Source organism: Dasypus novemcinctus, chromosome 8, assembly GCF_030445035.2.
Source record: "Dasypus novemcinctus isolate mDasNov1 chromosome 8, mDasNov1.1.hap2, whole genome shotgun sequence".
Classification (NCBI taxonomy): Eukaryota; Metazoa; Chordata; class Mammalia; order Cingulata; family Dasypodidae; genus Dasypus; species Dasypus novemcinctus.
In genome coordinates, this window is record NC_080680.1 from 87,457,503 (window position 1) to 87,474,914 (window position 17,412).

At 49.9% G+C, this 17,412-nt stretch overlaps 1 protein-coding gene and 1 long non-coding RNA gene across 2 annotated transcripts; one reads left to right on the forward strand and one right to left on the reverse strand.

Moving 5' to 3' along the window:
* Positions 1-595: 595 nt before the first annotated feature.
* On the forward strand, positions 596-17,206 carry PTGES (prostaglandin E synthase). The gene is made up of 4 exons (XM_004455462.5): positions 596-670; positions 5,133-5,342; positions 7,489-7,571; positions 16,418-17,206. Exons 1-4 carry the CDS (start codon positions 611-613, stop codon positions 16,665-16,667), a joined length of 603 nt encoding a protein of 200 aa, XP_004455519.2. The 5' UTR covers positions 596-610; the 3' UTR covers positions 16,668-17,206.
* On the reverse strand, positions 2,096-7,493 carry LOC131279492 (uncharacterized). Its single transcript, XR_009186871.2, has 2 exons — positions 6,013-7,493; positions 2,096-5,036 (listed from the first exon to the last, which is right to left on the reverse strand). It is a non-coding gene; the product is annotated as an uncharacterized lncRNA (long non-coding RNA).
* Positions 17,207-17,412: the final 206 nt, after the last annotated feature.

The window sequence follows — 17,412 nt, forward strand, 5'->3', positions numbered from 1 at the left end:
ACAGCGTGAAGAACTTGGTTTCTGATCCTTAGGAAATGCCAGGGGGGGTGCTGCAAAAAGCTACACTGCAGCTTTAGATACAGCAGCTCCTCTTGGCTCAGGGTTGTGGAACTGTGATAGGAAAGCTTTTGCGCATGTGTGTGTTTAAATATAAAAACGTGACAAAATTTACAGCTACATCTCGATGGATTGTTACATGTGTATCCACCTGTGTAACCACTACCTGAGTCAAGACAGAAAATATTACCGCCAGGAAGGTTCCAATCATGGGGTGGGGCAGGGGCTTCTCTTGCCCTTATTTTGCACACACGCTACCATTTTCCATGGCGCTCAGGTGAGCTCACGCCCTTCCCCAATATTTTGGGCTCACCATTTCTCCAGTCCTTCTGCCCCACTGCGAGACAGGGGTCACCAGTCCCATTTTACAGGCAAAGAAACTGAAACTCAGAGAGAAGTAAGGCCACTGTCACCGCCACCACCCAAATCAACAATAGTAACTACGAGAGATGGAGGGCAGCGTTAGGGGAATTCTTGACCAAAGATCAGACGTTTCATTCTCTTTGGCAGGTGGTGAATTAACGGGCTCAGGAGGTGGTGAGAAGATTCCTACATGAAGTCGCAGGCATCATTTGGAAGGGTTCAGAGTCCTCTTGCTTCAGCTCAAGAAACAGTAGGTAATTCACGATCAGCTATTTGCTGGGGCTCCTTCCCAGCCTTGCGCCGTGGAGTTTCCTCTTGTCATTTCAGAAGACCAAGCAGGCCCACCCACTTCCCTAGTCCAAGGAGGCGTGGGCACAGTGAGGATCCTCTCCTAGTCTGCGTCTGGTCTCTGATTCTGAGGGTAGAGCATGCCCAACCCCATAGCTGGACTTCTTTATTTTTTTTTAAGACTTATTATATTTATTTATAACCCCACTCCTGCCTTGTTGTTTGCACTTGCTGTCTGCTCCTGTGTCCTTTGGCTGTGTGCTCTCTGTGTCTGCTCGTCTTCTCTTTAGGAGGCGAACCTGGGACCTCCCATGCGGCAGACTGGCGCTCAGTGGCTTGAGCCACCTCTGCTCCCATAGCTGAACTTTGACAAGGAAGATAGCCATCTCCAGTGCTGGGGGCACAGAGAGGCAGATGTCCTCCATTTTCAGATGGAAATATCAGCAAGGAGCCAGCGTGCACAGTTCCTTCTCATACTCTTTCTGTCCTGTTCCCTATCATGACCTATCATTTATCTTTTGGAGCTGGGGCAGCCCAGCTGACAGTACCATGTTCTAAAAACATGGGTGTCAGTTTATCAAGCACGTCATTTGTCCAGATAAAGGAAGGCTTGGCACATGGCAAATGGACAAGAAGCCAACACCCCCCATCCCACTACCACTGCTCTGTTCTCAGCACTTGTTAGATAGGGATCATTACTCCCATTCTGCAAAGGGAAAAACTGAGGCTCAGAAGCTCATATGGTGGAGGGCCTACTACATGCTATGAGCTTCGTAATTACAACTCAAGACATGATTCTCTTTAGTTCTCATAACTGCTGTGGGGAGTGCCTGACTGTCAGCTGCATTCTACTGCTGAGAAAATCGGTTCAGAAAGGGAAATTTCTTGCCCAAGGCCACACAGCTGCGGAGGGCTGCCTCTGGAACTCGATGCCAGCTGTGTCTGGCCTCAGAGCACATGGCCAGCTTCTTTACCTACTGGCACGTCTTCCCCTTTGTCTCTGCTGCTTTGAGGGATGGGCCAGACTGACCCTGCAGGCCTCATTCTTATGGGCCTGGTCAGACCCAAGAGCGGGCGGCAGGGGAGACTGACTTTCACCTATTCGCCACTTCCCAAGGGCATCCATTAGTGAAGACAGCAGTGTTGGCAAAGCAAAAGCAGCCGAGCACAGGATCCTTGTCTTTGCTGAGGCCCTGCCCAGGAACAGAGGTGGAAATGGCAAGGTGAGGATTTTCAGGTGGGGGATTCAAAGAACACTAGGGCACAAATTGTTCATGAATATTTCCATTACAGAGTTAATGGGTCTTGCAGGAAGATCCTATAATGAACAAACTCTTTGCCTGGGCGAATATCCTGGAAAAAAGTGATGCTAAAGAGAAGACAGTGAAATAGTGTATGAATTTACTATTGCTGCTATAACAAAAATAGCACAAATTTAATGACCTGAAACAGCACAGATTTATTTTCTTACAGTTTTGGAGGCTAGAAGCCTGAAATCAATTTCACAAGGTTGACATTTGTTTCACGAGGCTAAAGTCAAAGTATCAGCAGAGCCTTCTGGAGGCTTTTGGGGAATATTTGTGTCCTTGAGCTTCTAGAGGCTACCTGCATTGCTTGATATTATAGATTAAATCATGTCTCCTGCAAAGACATGTTCAGGTCCTAATCTCCAGTCCTAAGAATGTGAACTCATCTGTAAATAAGATCTCTGAAGATCCTATTAATTAAGATGAGACCAAATTGAATTAGTTGGGTCTTATTCCAATCTAGCTGGAGTCCTTAATGAGCACAGGAAATTTGGGGACAGTGAAGAGGAGACAGAATGAGGCAGATGGCCATGTCATGGAAGTAGATACTGAGTTATGGATTACTGCAAGCCGCCACCCTGATGCTATAGACTTCAGAGAAAAAATGGCCAGGCTACACCTTGATTTTGGACTTCTAGCCTTCCAAACTTGGAAATAATAAATTCCTGTTGTTTAGGCCAGCCAGTATAGTCTGTGCTTTTTCGGTTGGTTTTGTTTTGTTTTTTAATAGCAGCCCTGGAAAACTACAATAGTTTTTGGTACTGAAAATAGGTTACTACTATACAAATATCTAGAAACATAGAAGTAGCTTTGGAATTGGGAAATGGATAGAAGCTGGAAGAATTTTGATGTGCTTGATAGAAAAAGGCTAAATTGCTTTCAAGAGACAGTTGGTAGATGTTAAAGGTGCTGCCAGTCAGACCTTAGAAGGAAATGATGAATCTGTTATAGGAGACTGTAGGAGAGGTGATTCTTATTATAAAGCAGCAGAGAACTGGGTGGAGTTGTGTTCTGATGTTGGATAGAAGGCAGAACTTCTAAGTGCTGAACGTGGATATTTAGCTGAGGAGATTTCCAAACAAATAATGGAAGGCACAGCCTGGTTTCTCCCCGCTGCCTATAATAAAATGTGAGAAGGGATAAATTGAGGACTGAACTATAAAGCAAAAAGGAAGCAGCATTTGGTGATTTGGAAAAGTCTAAGCTTATTCAGATAGCACACTATGAGACCAGGGCCAGAAGCTGCCTTAACAGGTCCCTCCCTGAATTGCCAAGAGGTGAGTTCCCCAAGAACTGGGCTCCAAGTGAGAGTATATGGTTTGAAAACCATTTCCTAAAGAGATTAGGACTCATGGATCCCATCAAGCACCTCAGAGACTGGAGATACAGTTATTGAGGAAAGATCTGTGGAAAATCCTCACTTGGACTCTTGTGAATTGCACAGGAGACTGACAAGGTCTATTGAGAATTTTGCATCAGCAGAAACATCATCAGCCTGGATTGGAAGGGACAGAGAAGGGATAAAATAAAGAGAGAATGAGCCCAAGAGTGGAACCATAGATAAAAAAATCTGGAATGAAGGGGCACCCTAGGGCCACGAGAGAGGGGCCTCTGCCCATGTGCTTGGAGAAGGCAGGCCCACCTGGTGTGTGGAGAGAACCTGCCCACCCCAGTGTTTGGGGAGGGCGGGACCACCCCTGGCATCTGGACCTGGTGAGGCTGCTGTTCCAGCAGGTCCCAGAACAAAGCATTGCGCCACAGGTCTTAACACCAAATGGAATTTGCCCTGATGGGTTTTAGACTTGCTTGAGACCTGTGACCTCTTTTATCCTTACAATTTTCCCCATATTTTGGCAGCAGATAACTTGTTTTCTAGGTTTCACAGACAACAAGGAATTTTGCCCCAGGATGGACCATACTTATCACTAATTTAGATGAGACTTTGGACTTTGAGTTGTTCCTGAAAGCTTAAGGCTTTTGGGATATTGGGATGAGGTGACTGTATTTTGCATGTGGGATAAACATGCCTTTGGGGGGTCCAGTGGGCAGATGGTTATGGACTGAGTCATGTCCCCCACAAAGCCAAGTTCAAGTTCTATCTCCTGGTCCTGTGGATGTGAACTCATTTGTAAATAGGGTCTTTGAGGATCATGATAATGAAGATGAGGCCAAACTGAGTCAGGGTGGGTCTTATTCTAATCTGACTGGAGCCCTTAATGGGCACTGTGAGGAGAAACGGAAGGTGTGACGGAGGCGGAGATTGAGTTCTGGACTGCCAGCAAGCGAACACCAGAAGAGTCCAGGCTTCAGAGGGCCACACCTTGATTCTGGACCTCTAGACTCCCAAACCATGAGACAGTAAATGCCTCTTGTTTAAACCAGCCCATCTGTGGTATCTGTGCAGCAAGTTGTTACACCTGGAAAACCAAGGCATTTGGCTTGTGGCCCTGTCTGCCATGTTGTTGGCTCTGAGTTCTCTCCTTTCTGGTCTTTTCCATACTTAATCCTTTCTCCCTCTAATTCTCCTGACATCCTCCTATAAAGACTCCTGTGATTATGCGGGCCCACCCAGTTAATCCAGGAGCATCCCCTGTCTCAAAATCCTTACTTAATCTCATTGGCAAAGTTCCTTTTCCATGAAAGTTCAGGTTCTGGGGATTTGGGGGTGGACATCTTTGGGAGGGGGGGCGTTATTTAGCAGATGGCAAATAGCAGGTCAGTTTCAGGCAGGTACGGCCGCCGTGCAACGACTCAGGCCGAGAGAGAGTGGGGCACAGGGTTTCCACCACGGTCCCAGGCGCCGAGTCTCGAGTCTTGTCACACACCTGGAAGGCAGGCATTTCTGTTCCTCCATTTTCACAGATGAGGAAACACATCTGAAAGCCTTTAAGGATCTGCTAGGGAGGGCGACCCAGGGCCAGGGCCTGTCGGGGACCCTGTCCAGCCCTCTGCTTCTTCCAGCATCGGGCGGGGGTGGAGGGCATTGCTTCATCTTCAGTGAGCAGAGAGGAGGCCGGGCGCCTGTAACAGGAGAAGGGGGCCGTGAAGGAGTGGGCGGGTGCTGATTAGAGTGGCCTCCCTCAGCGCTCTCCCCGCCTCCTCCCTGCCCTCCCGCAGGCGTTCTCTGTTCTCCGAGACGCTCACACCCACAGCCTGGCCGCTCCAGCCGAGCCAGCGTTCTCGCCCACCCTGCCCGCGATGCTCCCCTCCGGCCTGGAGAAGGTGAGCGGCCAGCCCCTCCCGGCCTTCCTGCTCTGCAGCACGCTGCTGGTCATCAAGATGTATGCGGTGGCCGTCATCACCGGCCAAGTAAGGCTGCGCAAGAAGGTACGTGACGCCCTCGGGGAAGCTCCGAGGGGAAACTTGGCCAAGGGTTTCTCCAGTTTCGGAGTGTTAGCAGAGCTGGGGAGCCAGGCAATGTCCCCCGTTCCCCTTAGATCGCTGCCCCCCGGCCATCCGTTTCAGCGGGGCCACACCTTTTCTGGTAAGAGAGCATTTTGTCCACTTGCCGTGCCACCAGATGAGCTCTTGGCCAAACAAGACTGGATGAGTGTGCTGCAAGCCCTGACAGCCGGCGGGTAGAGCGTGAGAGCAGAAAGCCTGCCTCCAACCCATGGCTTCCCAGCAGGAGGAATCGGATATTTGGGTGGAGTGGGAATTGGCAAAAGAGGAGCCTGAGAAAACTTTTAGTGGAAATTCCCAACTCCCTGGCCAATGTTTCTTACAAACCCACTGCAGTCTCCAGAGCCCAGATCTCAGCCAGACTCCACTAAGATTGGAATTTTCAGAGAGGAATTTTCCCCACCAATACAAGAAACAACAACAATAAAGAGGCCCAGAGCAGAGCAGGGTGAGCAGGCAAGTGGAGCAGGGAGACTCTGCCCAGACGGGGCGGCCAGGCACGGCAGGTGAGCGGGAGCCGGCGCCCAGGCCGGTCCTGCCTCCAGGGCCACCCCGTTAGGACGCACAGAGCCCAGGGAGTCCTTGGAGTTCTTACCTGGTTTCCACTGATCATCCTTCCTGGTACTTTAACAGAGGAATAGTTTCTGCAAGCTGTGCCCCTTTCTCCCCTTTCTCCACTGCAAAGCAAGACGAGGCTGGCTCTGGCAGCCTGTGCGGGGTGGACGTTGGGTGGAGGGATCTTGCCCATCAGCCAGGCTCCCCCCCCTACCTGCCCAGGAAATGGCAGGACTAAAGGCAGGGCAGTTGCCCGGTGGAAATGATGCCCAGAGGCTGCGGCACGATGGTCACTTCTGACTTCTCCCTGCCTTGGCTCGTCCCAGGCAGGAGGTTACCGGCTTCAAGCAGGGACAGCTGCTTTCACTCACTGAGGCCTTCCATGCACTGGCTTGGAGCCGAGCACTTATTTCCCACCACGGCCCTCCGGCCTCAGCAGACCTCACAGCGAAGGTCACGGCTGGCTTTGAACCCAGATGTCCAGCTCCAGGGCGTGTGTCCTGACCTGGGAGGAGGGGGAGGTTCTGAACCGTGGGGTCCGGGCCGGAGCTTTCCTTTGAACGTGAAGGAGCGCCGCTCTGCCTGCTCAGGGGGAAGTGGCAGAAGGAAACCTCCCACTGGGCAGCCCGCGCAGTCCTCTCCTGCGGCGCGGTTCCCTCTCGGTTCTGCTTTTGGGCCTTTGGAGCTAGCCGGAGCCTGAGCCAGTCGCCAGGAAGGACCCCGGGAAGCCGCACAGCGGGGAGGTGACATGCGGGCTCTGGCTCCTCCACCCGCCAGCCTGGCGCGCTCGGTCAGCCTGGGAGCTTGGTCTCCTCCTCTGTAAACTGGGCATAATAACAGCATCTTCCTCACGGGCTGCTAGGAGAATCCAACGTCTGGCACACGGCAACTGCCCCACAAATGTTAGTCCTTATTACTTACCAATAATTTAAAAGAGCATGATCGGCAGCAGCCACGATTCTTCTGGGGAGTGCATCCAGCGGCTTGCCACTGCCCCAACTAGAGGTGGCACCCGGCTCTCTGATGTGCGCGGCACTTCCGGGCTGCGCGACAGCTGGCTCCCGGCTGGGCTGGCTCGTGCTCGAGTTCCTGCCGCAGGGGTGGGCAACCTTGCTGGACTGTGGACTCCAGGGGTGGGTGCTCGCTAAACGCTGAGGCCCTCTGCAGGGTGTCACAGGCCTGTGGGCTTCGTGTGGGGTCCTCAGAGCCGGTGCTTCGCTGAGCCCAGGGCCGGCAGGGAGGGCCTCTGGGTGTGCGCGTTCCCGCCCTGACAGTCACGGGCACCGGGCACCACAGCCAGCCCCAGGCTGCAGTCACGTCTGGGCAAGCACTACTAGGCAGGATAAACCAGCACTCGGGGACAGATGTCACTCCTGCTTATGAGTCACAGCAGTACGATGAGGCATTTAGAAAGCCTGCCGCTGAGGTTCATTTTCATCGTCCACAGTCAAGACATGGAGCCAGGCCACCCGGCCATCCATCTCATGGACAGTAATTCTCAGCCACTGTGTTTCAGGCTTTTGCCAACCCTGAGGATGCCATGAGACATGGGGGTCTGATGTACTGCCGGAGTGACCCGGATGTGGAGCGCTGCCTCAGGCAAGTACCCGAGCCGAGTTTGTCTGCTTCCTGATCCCCTCAGGATCAATTCATTCATTTAATTTCTAATTAACTTTGGAAAAGTAATATGTGCTCATGCACAGAATTAAAAAGTTAGAAAAGGATATTCGGTGAAAAGTCAGTCTCCCTCCCATCTCTGAACTCCATCTACTACCCATTTCTACTCTCCAGGCCCAGCCGCTGTTACCAGTATCTTGGGCGTCTTCCCGGAGAGACTTTCTGCATTTACAAACACAGTGCTCTGTTCTTTCCTTTCTATCCCCAAAAGAGTCACCCTTTGACTGGTCTGTACTGTGCTCCCTCCCCCCACCCTCATAACAATAGAGCTTGTTTCCTAGCAGGTCACAGAGGGGTCTCGATCATTTTATCAGTGTTAGAGCATTTATGCCGTTACCCATAACTTTGCTGATGGGCATGGAGGTGTTCCAGTCTTTGTTCTGAACAGTGCTGCATCAAAGCCTGTCTCATCTGCCTTTGTGTGTATATGTGAGCAGCCCTGCAGGCTGCAACCAAATGGTAAGAAACTTTGCCAAATGTGCAAATCCACAGTCCCACGACTGCTGTGTGAGATGTTTCCCTGTGCCTCTGCCAACTCCGTATATCAGCACTCTATTTGGATCCCTGCTAATGTGAGAGGTGAAAATTTATGCCACCTTTTAGTTTTTTTCCTTGCATTTCTGAGTGAGGTTGGACATCTTTTCATATGCTTAACATCTTCCAGTCATTAGAAACTATTTTTCTTATTATAAAATCACAACTATTCATTGTAGACAATTTGGATAATATTGAAATTACATACAGGAAAAACAGGAAACCCATTCACAATCTTAATCACTATTAACATTCTGATCTACCCCCTATTCTCTTTATGTATAAATATTTTTCATAATTAAGCATGCATTATATACCCAATTTGGGGTTCCAATTTTTTTCGGTAAAAATTTTTAATGAGCACGTTCCAAAAAATTCCATAAAATTCCATGAGAGACTGAATATTAATTTCACATAAACAGTCCCTTTTATTGGATTTTGGGGCAGCTTCCTCTTCTTTTTTAATGTAGGCATTTAGGGCTATAAATTTTCCTCTCAAAACTACCTTCACTATATCCCATAAGTTTTGATAAGTTGTGTTCTCATTTCGTTTGTCTCAATATATTTACTGATTTCACTTGCAATTTCTTCTTTGACCCACTGATTATTTAGGAGTCTGTTGTTTAGCCTCCACACATCGGTGGCTTTATTTTTTTTCCTATGTATTATTGATTTCCAGTTTCATTCCATTATGATCTGAGAAAGTGCTTTGTATAATTCCAGGCTTTTTATATTTATTAAGAGCTGCATTGTGCCCTAACTTGTGGTCTCTCCTGGAGAAAGATCCATGGACACTTGAGAAGAATGTACAACCTGCTGAGTTTGGATTCAGTGTTCTGTATATGTCTGTTAGGTCTAACTTGTTTATTGTATTGTTCAAGTTCTCTGTTTCCTTGTTGATCTTCTGTTTAGTTGTTCTATCTAATGATGTGAGTGGAGTGTTGAAGTCTCCAATGATTATTGTAGAGATGTCTATTTCTTCCTTCAGTTTTCCCAGAGTTTGTCTCATGTATTTTGGGGTACCCTGGTTAGGTACATAGATATTTGTGATATATTTTCCTGGTGGATTGTCCTTTTTGTTAATATATAATGGCCTTCTGTATCTCTTATAATATTTTTGCATTTAGTGTCTTTTTTATCTGGTATTGGTATAGCTCTCATTGCTCTTTTTTGTTACTATTTGTGTGGAGTATCTTTTTCCAACCTTTCAACTTTCAGCTGTTTTGTATCCCTGGGTCTAAGGTAAGTTTCTTGTAAGCAGCATATTGATGGCTCGTGTTTTTTTATCCATTCTGTCAGCCTGTATCTTTTGATTGGGGTGTTTAATCCCTTCGTGTGCAGTGATATTACTGTAAATGAACCGTTTTATTCTTTGATTTTCATATGTCATATCATATTTTTGTCTGTCTTTTTACTCTTTTGGTTATTTTTTCCTGCTATTCTTTCCTCTATACTCTCTTCCAAGCCTTGCTCTCCTATCTCTTTATTTCAGGTTCTAAGTCTTCCTTTAAGATTACGTGCAAAGGTATATTCTTTTTTGCAAACCCTCTTAGATTCTATTTGTTTGTGAATATTTTATACTCACCTTCATATTTGAAGGACAGTTTTGCTGGTTAAAGAATTCTCAGCTGGCAGTTTTTCTCTTTCAGTATCCTAACTATATCATACCACTGTCTTCTTGTCTTCATGGTTTCTGAAGAGAAATCTATACCGAGTCTTACGGGGCCCTCCTTGTACGTGATGGTTTGCTTGTCCCTTGCTGCCCTGAGAATTTTCTGTTTATCTTTGACATCTGACATCCTCAATAGTATGTGTCTTGGATTAGGTCTATTCTGATTTGGGGTACAGTGGGCTTCTTGGACATGTAAGGTCATTTCTTTCAGGAGAGTTGGGAAATTTTCAGCTATTATTTCCTCAAATACTCTTTCTGCCCCTTCCCTTCTCTTCTCCGTCTGAACTCCCATGACACATATATTGTTGCATTTTGTGTTGTCATTCAAGTCCCTGAGCCCCTGCTCAATTTTTTCCATTCTTTTCTCTCTCTAGTCTTTTCAATTTTAGCTGTTCTGTCTTTGGTATTACTTATTCTTTCTTCTATCATTTCACGTCTGCTGTTGTATGCCTCTAATGTGTTTTTTATCTCACCTATTGTGTCTTTCATTCCCATGAGCTCTGTTACTTTCTGTTCAGGATTTCAAATTCTTCTTTGCACTCACTCAATGTCTTCTTGATGTCATTTATCTCTTTAACCATATTGTCTTTCAACTCATTAATTTGATTTTGGAAATTTGTGTGCATCTTGCTGATGAATTCTCTCAAATTCTGTATCTCTTCTGGGGCTTTAATATATTCCTTTTCTTGGGTCATGTCTTCTATTTTCTTAGTATGTCTCATCATTTTTTGCTAATGTCTAGGCATCTGATTAGGATGTAGTTTACTCAGATGCTCAATTTCTTTCTCTTTTGTAGGGATTTAGTTACAGGAGACTGTGTTACCACTGTTTTTTGATTCTTGGCTCAGCCTGGATTGTTAGAATTGCCCTTGCTGGTTGCTCAAAACTGGCTCTGGACCCAGTGACTGGTTGGAGACTCACTTCCTAGGGCCTTGGGGAGGGAGGCTATAGAGGCCAGAAAAAACCTTCCCTACACTTTTTTTTGCATGCAATTCCTTGGTCTGCCAGCAGATGGCACACTTTGGCAGCTCTCAGTTCAATGCCTGGTCAGAGTGTATTTGGTGCAACACAGACTGGATCAGTGTGATAGAGCTTCCTGTCTGGAGAGCCTTGTAATTCAAACTTTCTCTGAGACAGTTCTCCAGACTTCTCTGGCAGCCCCCTCCTGAGAGTCCTCAACAATCAGTCTGAGTTAGTGGAGAAGGAGATTGGGAAGGTCGTAGATATTTAGCCCCTTGCAGGCTCAGATGCAAACAATGGCACAAGCCCACCCAGCCTGAAGGGCTCAAAGAACCACCAGGACCAAATGTGTAGGTCAAAGCTTAGTCAGCCTTAGACTCTGTCCCTCTCTCCCCTTTCCTGGGGTGGTAGATCCTGGAGGCCCCTTTGTCTGTAGGTGAAAGTGTCTTTAGGGTGGGGGAGGGTGCCAGCACCACCATTTCCCTCCTTCGTCTGTCTGTCCTCTGGGTGGAGTCCAGCCTCAATTTCCCTCCTTTGACCCACTCTCCTCTGGGTGGTGTCCAGCCTTTGCCTCGTGTCCTAAACCCTAGAAGATCTTTTTCTAGGCTGTTTCAGCCTGTCCTCTAGCTGTTTTTCTTCAGAAATTCTTCTGACCTCTGTACCCTCAGTTCTGGCTTTTAAGAATTCCAAATGATTGGATCGCTCATGTTTTTTCTTCTTGTGCCTCTTTTTGTGTCAGTTTGCCATGCCTGCGTGTCGCTTAGACACCTCGCTGTCTTCTTTAGGAGGCAGTGGGACTTGAACCAGTGACCTCCTATGTGGTAGGTGGGAGCCCAGTTACCTGAGACACATCTGCTTCCCTCTTTTGAGTGCTTTATATCCATTTGACAAGTATTTATTGGGGACCTACCGCTCACCAGCCCACGCAGACTCTTCCTCCACTGGCCCCCACGACTCTTCCTCCATTGCCTGACTTCACAGAACACCTTGGAAACTTGAGCCTGCAGAATTAAGAGAATCACACATCCTGTCATCCACTACCAGAGAACTGGCTGGAACCTGAGTGGGAGATCCCGTAGAGGCAGAAGTTAAATATTAGACCGGGGTTTATAGTCGAATCACAGAGTCATTTTTCTGCCCAAACAGGAAAGCCCTTAAGCCTTGGTTTTTGGAGCAATAAATCTGCCTTGCAGATTGGTACACACGGAGCCCGGCTCTTCCAGAGCCGGGCAGCAGCCTAGAGGAACGTAAAGAAACCCAGGTCCCTTCCCATGGTACCTCTTCACACTTCCTGGCAAGGTGTGGGCTGGCCAGGTCCTGAGGCTGAGCATATGCACAGCAGGGGGGGCAGCCCTCTGAGTGACCCCAAAGAAGGAAGGCAAACACTCCTCTAGCTTAGGGATGTTTCTGATTATGCAGAGCATGTAGACAAGGTGAGTGAACTGGCTCGTTAGCCCTAAAGTGTCCCTTAGGTCCCTCAGACATTATCCAGCGTGTTCATTTTTGGAGATGGTGAACTAAGCTCAGAAAGGAAGAGAGGCTTGCCTGTGGCCACGGAGCTCATTAGTTCTGCAGCAGAATCTGAGGCCCTGGCTTCGAGCGCCCTTCCCCCTGTGCCATGACCTGGTTGATCATTGTTATTATGATTATTAATTTAGCCTAGGAGTCTGAGGGCAGCAGGGAGCCTGTCAAAACCTGGAGGGTGAGATTAGCTTTAACAATCACGTCCCGGCCAGGGCTGGTGACAGTGGCTGTGATGAGGTGGATGATGGCAGGCAGTGTGCTGAGCCCCTTCCAGGCACTAACTCCTTCCGCTCTGCCCACAGCCCTCTGAAGAGAGTGCTATCATCTTTAGGTGGAAAAACCAGTCTGCCAAGCCCACACAGCTCAAGATAGGAAAGTTAACCACTCTCTGTCTCCATGAATGCCTTAAAAACTAAGCAGCCCTTAGGCTGTATCTAACGTGTTTCCCTGAAAATCACCAACGGAGATGGTCTCTGCTGAGCCTGCCGGGCAGATGGGGAGCCTGCAGGAGGTGGCTGCAGCAGCCGGCCCTGCCGAGGACACCTGCGGTAACCTGAGCGCCCAGTCTCCCCAGTGCCGTGGGCTGAACTGTATGAAAGGCAGCTGGTGTTGCAATGTCTGTTTAGGCCAAGGGACAAGCCCGATGCTGCCCATGCGAGCCCAGTCTAGCAGGGATTTGCTATGGGTCAATTTTACTTAAAATAAGTGGTTATTATGAGAATGACACATTTCACCCAAGCATCTTCCTGGTACGTGACTCCCTCCTTATGTCTCGCTTTGGCTCCTGGGGACTGGGGAAGGGATGAGTTTTCTTGCATCATCCCTGGTTTCCCCATTTCACCCCGTCCCTGGCATCCCTTTTGACCTCGTTGGGGCCCCCACTGTGGCTTGGGACAGACAGGAGGGGGCAGGAAGGGCTGAGCCAGCCCCGGGGCTGAGAGTCAGCGCCTCGGCTCTTCCTCAGTGACAGCTCTCGGCCACCTCTTCTGCGCTGGTGACCTCTTAGTCACTGGGCGACTGCTGGAACAGGGGGCAGGGCTCAGCACCCACCGCACTGTTTTCTGCAAGGGCTGCCTCTCCCCACCTCGCCCACCCACCCTGAAGAGCAAGGCCTGTGTCTGCCCTGAACTCCTCCCCTCCCCCCACCCCTTCGCCCCTTGTTCTCCACCTCTGCCCCTCACCCGCCCTTAGGAATTGGGCTGTGTTTGTGTTCTGCCTGCACCGATTGTCTTAACAGCCTTTAGAAACTTGACCTCACCCTTACAAGGTAAACACAAACTTTGAGGAAAAATACCTGAATGAATGGGTTTCATAAGCTAGCTATGCTTTTCCTGACACTTGAAAATAAATATAGAAGTCTTAAAAAATATTCATCCAGGTAGCACCAAAAACTGTCTTGTGGGATAAACTGACTTGATGTATAGTTTTTCCAAGGGTGTCCCTCTAATCAGTGTGTGTGTTTGGGTTGGGGGGGTCCACAGTTCCATCTGCACAGGGCAGAGCAGTTTTGTAGGATGCTTGTGGCCTCTCCCTCTGCCTGCCCCCGGCAGTCCTCAGTGTCTCTTGTCCTCCTTCCCTGTGGCCTGCGTCTTTGGGCCGGTCACAGGCTATCTTTCTCTGGTATGGGCAGCAGCATTCCTCCCTGCGTCTCGATGTGACCAGCGCTGCCGCAGGCTTCTTTCCCTGAGGCTGGCACGTGAGGGTGAGATTCAGGGCAAAAGGAGAAGATGGGCTCATGGTACCTCAGGACACAGGGATAGGTGCAGGCTGCTGCGTCCTGAGTTTGGTGTGAGAAAGCCCCAGGACCTGCTGGGTTTCCAGGAGCTTTTATACACTCAGATTGAATTCTAGGTTCCTTATCCTTGCTTCACGAGGTTCTTCTCCCACTCTTATCCTGACTCCCTTGTACTGGACTCTGGCAATAGATTTTTTTTTTTTTAAGATTTTATTTATTTATTTCTCCCCACCCCCTCATTGTTTGCACTTGCTGTGTCTGTTCAGATTTTTTTTTTAAGTTTTCTTTTCCTTTCCTTTTTTTTTTTTTAAGGCTTATTTTACTTCATTTATTTATCCTGCCCCCCCCCCCCGCCCTGTTGTTTGTGCTCACTGTCTGCTCTCGGCTCTCCATGGCAGCACGGGCCAGCTTGCCTTCACCAGGAGGCCCCAGGAATTGAACCCAGGGCATCCCATATGGTAGATGGGAGCCCAATCTCCTGAGCCACATCTGCCTCCTGTTCAGCTTCTTTCTTTCTTTAGGAGGCACTGGGAACTGAACCCGGGACCTCCAATGTGGGAGGGAGGCACCTAATCGCTTGAGCCACCTCCATTCCCTGCTTTGCTATGTTTCTCATTGTTTTTTTTCTCCTGGGACTCTCGTTGTGCCACCTTGTTGCATCAGCTTGATGCTCCTGCCCATTGCGTCAGCTCGCTGTCCCACTCATCTTCTTTAAGAACACCAGGAACCTCTGCTTCTTGCTTTGTTGTGTCTCTCATTACGTTTTTCTTCTTGCATCTCTTGTTGTGTCATCTTGTTGTTTCAGCTTGCAGTGCCTCCCTGTTGCGGTCGTTCGCTGTCTTCTTTACGAGGCACTGGGAACCAAACCACAGATGTCCTATGTGGTAGGCAGGAGCCCAATCACTGGAGCCACATCCGCTTCCCCCAATAGATTCTTTTCTGAACAGTGAACACTCTGCTCATTCTTACCTCAGGGCCTTTGCATGTGCTGGACTCTCTCCATGGAAAATACTTCTCTTGCATAGCTGGTTCCTCATTATTCAGGCTTCAGCTCAGATATCTCCTTCCTTGACTACCTCCACCCCATCGTGCTGCAGAGATTCCCACAGCCTTGGGTAGCCAAGTGTTCCAGACCTCTTCCGTGCCCTGCTCACTTCCTTTGGATCAGGCTGGCAACCGTTGCCCTTGCCTATGACCCTTTTGAGCATGGGAGGGAAGTGGAGGACTCTGAGGCAGATCACCTCCAGGGGCTCCTGGGCTGAGCTGGACAGTTGGGGCAAAGTGCTGGAGAATGCATTCCAACCGCGAGGCCTGGACGGGTCCCTGCGCCCCACACACGTGGCCTTCCTGGAGGGGAGTTCATGGCCCTGGGCACTGGTTCCTACTGATTTGAGCTTTCAGCGTGGCCATCCATGGCTGCGGTTGCTCACTCAGTCTTTAATTTACGGGACTCCCCCGTTCCCCTCTGTGAAGGACGCTGACCATTAGTGGGGGTCATGGAGAATGTGAACTAAGGCCTGCCAGAAGCGGGTGAGTTTTCTCTCTTGACCCTTCATTCATGGCAGGCTTATGCACAGGCCCCCCACCCTCCACCATACACACTCACACACTGATTACTTTAAACAAAAAGGAAACTGGATAGCACGAATGAAATGAAGAGCTTTGCCAGCGCCTGGGGTTTGGTCTGCTCCTGGGGTTTGGTCTGCTCCTGGGGTTTGGTCTGCTCCTGGGGTTTGGTCTGCTCCTGGGGTTTGGTCTGCTCTGGTAAGTTGGAAACTGTTCTTAGTAGTCCCCCCTAGGGGGGCGGGGCTTATATTTAGAGTTGGAGCAGGACGGAGACAGGCTTTCAGTTCAAATGCATGCTCTTAGGCTCCAGCCCATTCCTCCCGGGGAAGGGCCCAGGAACCTGCGTGTGGAAGGAGGGCGGCCTCAGGCCTGACCCTGAGAAGCTCCAACTTCATGGAGAAGCACATATTCCAATCCCAGCTCTAACCCTCCCCTCTCTGTAAGGCACTTAACCCTTCCGAGCCCCTGGCTTACAAGGGCCAGAGAGTGAGATGGGGTGAGTGTGGCGGGGGGTGTCTCAGGGAGCCCTAGGGCCCTGGGTAAGGGAACCCCAAGCCCACAGCCTGTTTGGACTCCTCATCCGTTCATCGCTCAGCTGCTCATAGGCATAACCTTGGAGTTGCTGTCCTCGCCACCCCTCCTCTGGCCATGCATGGACTCGAGGGCCTGTGCCCCCGAAACGATCCCCAGGGGTGCGGTGCCCTTTCAGGACACTCTCAGGAGGCGCCGTGGCTCGAGGCTGATGCCTGGCTGACGGCACCCCTCTTGCCTTCCCAGGGCCCACCGGAATGACATGGAGACCATCTACCCCTTCCTGTTCCTGGGCCTCGTCTACTCCTTCCTGGGCCCTGACCCCTTCGTCGCCCAGATGCACTTCCTGGTGGTCTTCGTGGGCCGCATACTGCACACCGTGGCCTACCTGGGCAAGCTGCCGGCGCCCACCCGCTCCTTGGCCTACACCCTGGCCCAGCTGCCCTGTGCCTCCATGGCCCTGCAGATCCTCTGGGAAACCGTCCGCCACCTCTGACCTGCCGCTGGTGCCCCTTCGGCCTCCAGACCACCGGCCGCCGGACCTGAGGACTGGGCGTCCCTTGGAGGTTGTGGTTTCCTGGGTGCCTGCTGAGCGTGTGGATCCCTGGGGGCCTGTGTGCATGTGCATTTGGGTGCGTGTGCCTGGGTGGCCTTGTGTGTATGAGTGTGTGTTAGTCAGGGTTCTCTAGGGAAAGAGAACCGACGGGAGATATCTGTAAATAGTAGATTTTTACAACATTCCCACGTGCAGTCATGGAGAATGCACAAATCCAAGTTCCACAGGGCAGGCGGCAAACCAGGGACTCCGATGACGGTCCTCTCGATGACGGTCCTTGAGGAGACGCCGGCTGTCTGGCGTAGAGCTGGGGATTCTCTCTCTGCTGAAATCACTTCCTCTTTTAAGGCCTTCAGCTGATTGGATGAGACGCCAGTCCTTGCTGACAGCAGTCTCCTTGATTGATTATAGATGTAACCAGCCATCTATGCAATCAGCTCACTGGTGATTAAAGTTCATGAAATGCCCTTGCATTATAATTAGCCCAGTGCTTGCTTGACCAGACAACCGGGTGCCATAACGGGGCTGAGTTGACACGGTAGCCTAACCGTCACGTGTGTGTTTTTCAGCCCCTTGGATTCCTGGATGAAGTGGCACGTTGGAGCCATTTAGAGAGGGGCTGTGAGATTAATAGGGCATTAAAAACATCACTCCTACTCTGAGTGGTGGGAAGAGAGAGGGGGAC

Excerpts from the sequence above, each read along its gene's own strand:
- PTGES (XM_004455462.5), top strand. The coding sequence starts at position 611 with ATGAAGTCGCAGGCATCATTTGGAAGGGTTCAGAGTCCTCTTGCTTCA. Across the intron at positions 671-5,132 it reads TTGCTTCAGCTCAAGAAACA|GCGTTCTCTGTTCTCCGAGA; the intron begins GTAGGTAATTCA and ends GCCCTCCCGCAG. Across the intron at positions 5,343-7,488 it reads AAGTAAGGCTGCGCAAGAAG|GCTTTTGCCAACCCTGAGGA; the intron begins GTACGTGACGCC and ends ACTGTGTTTCAG.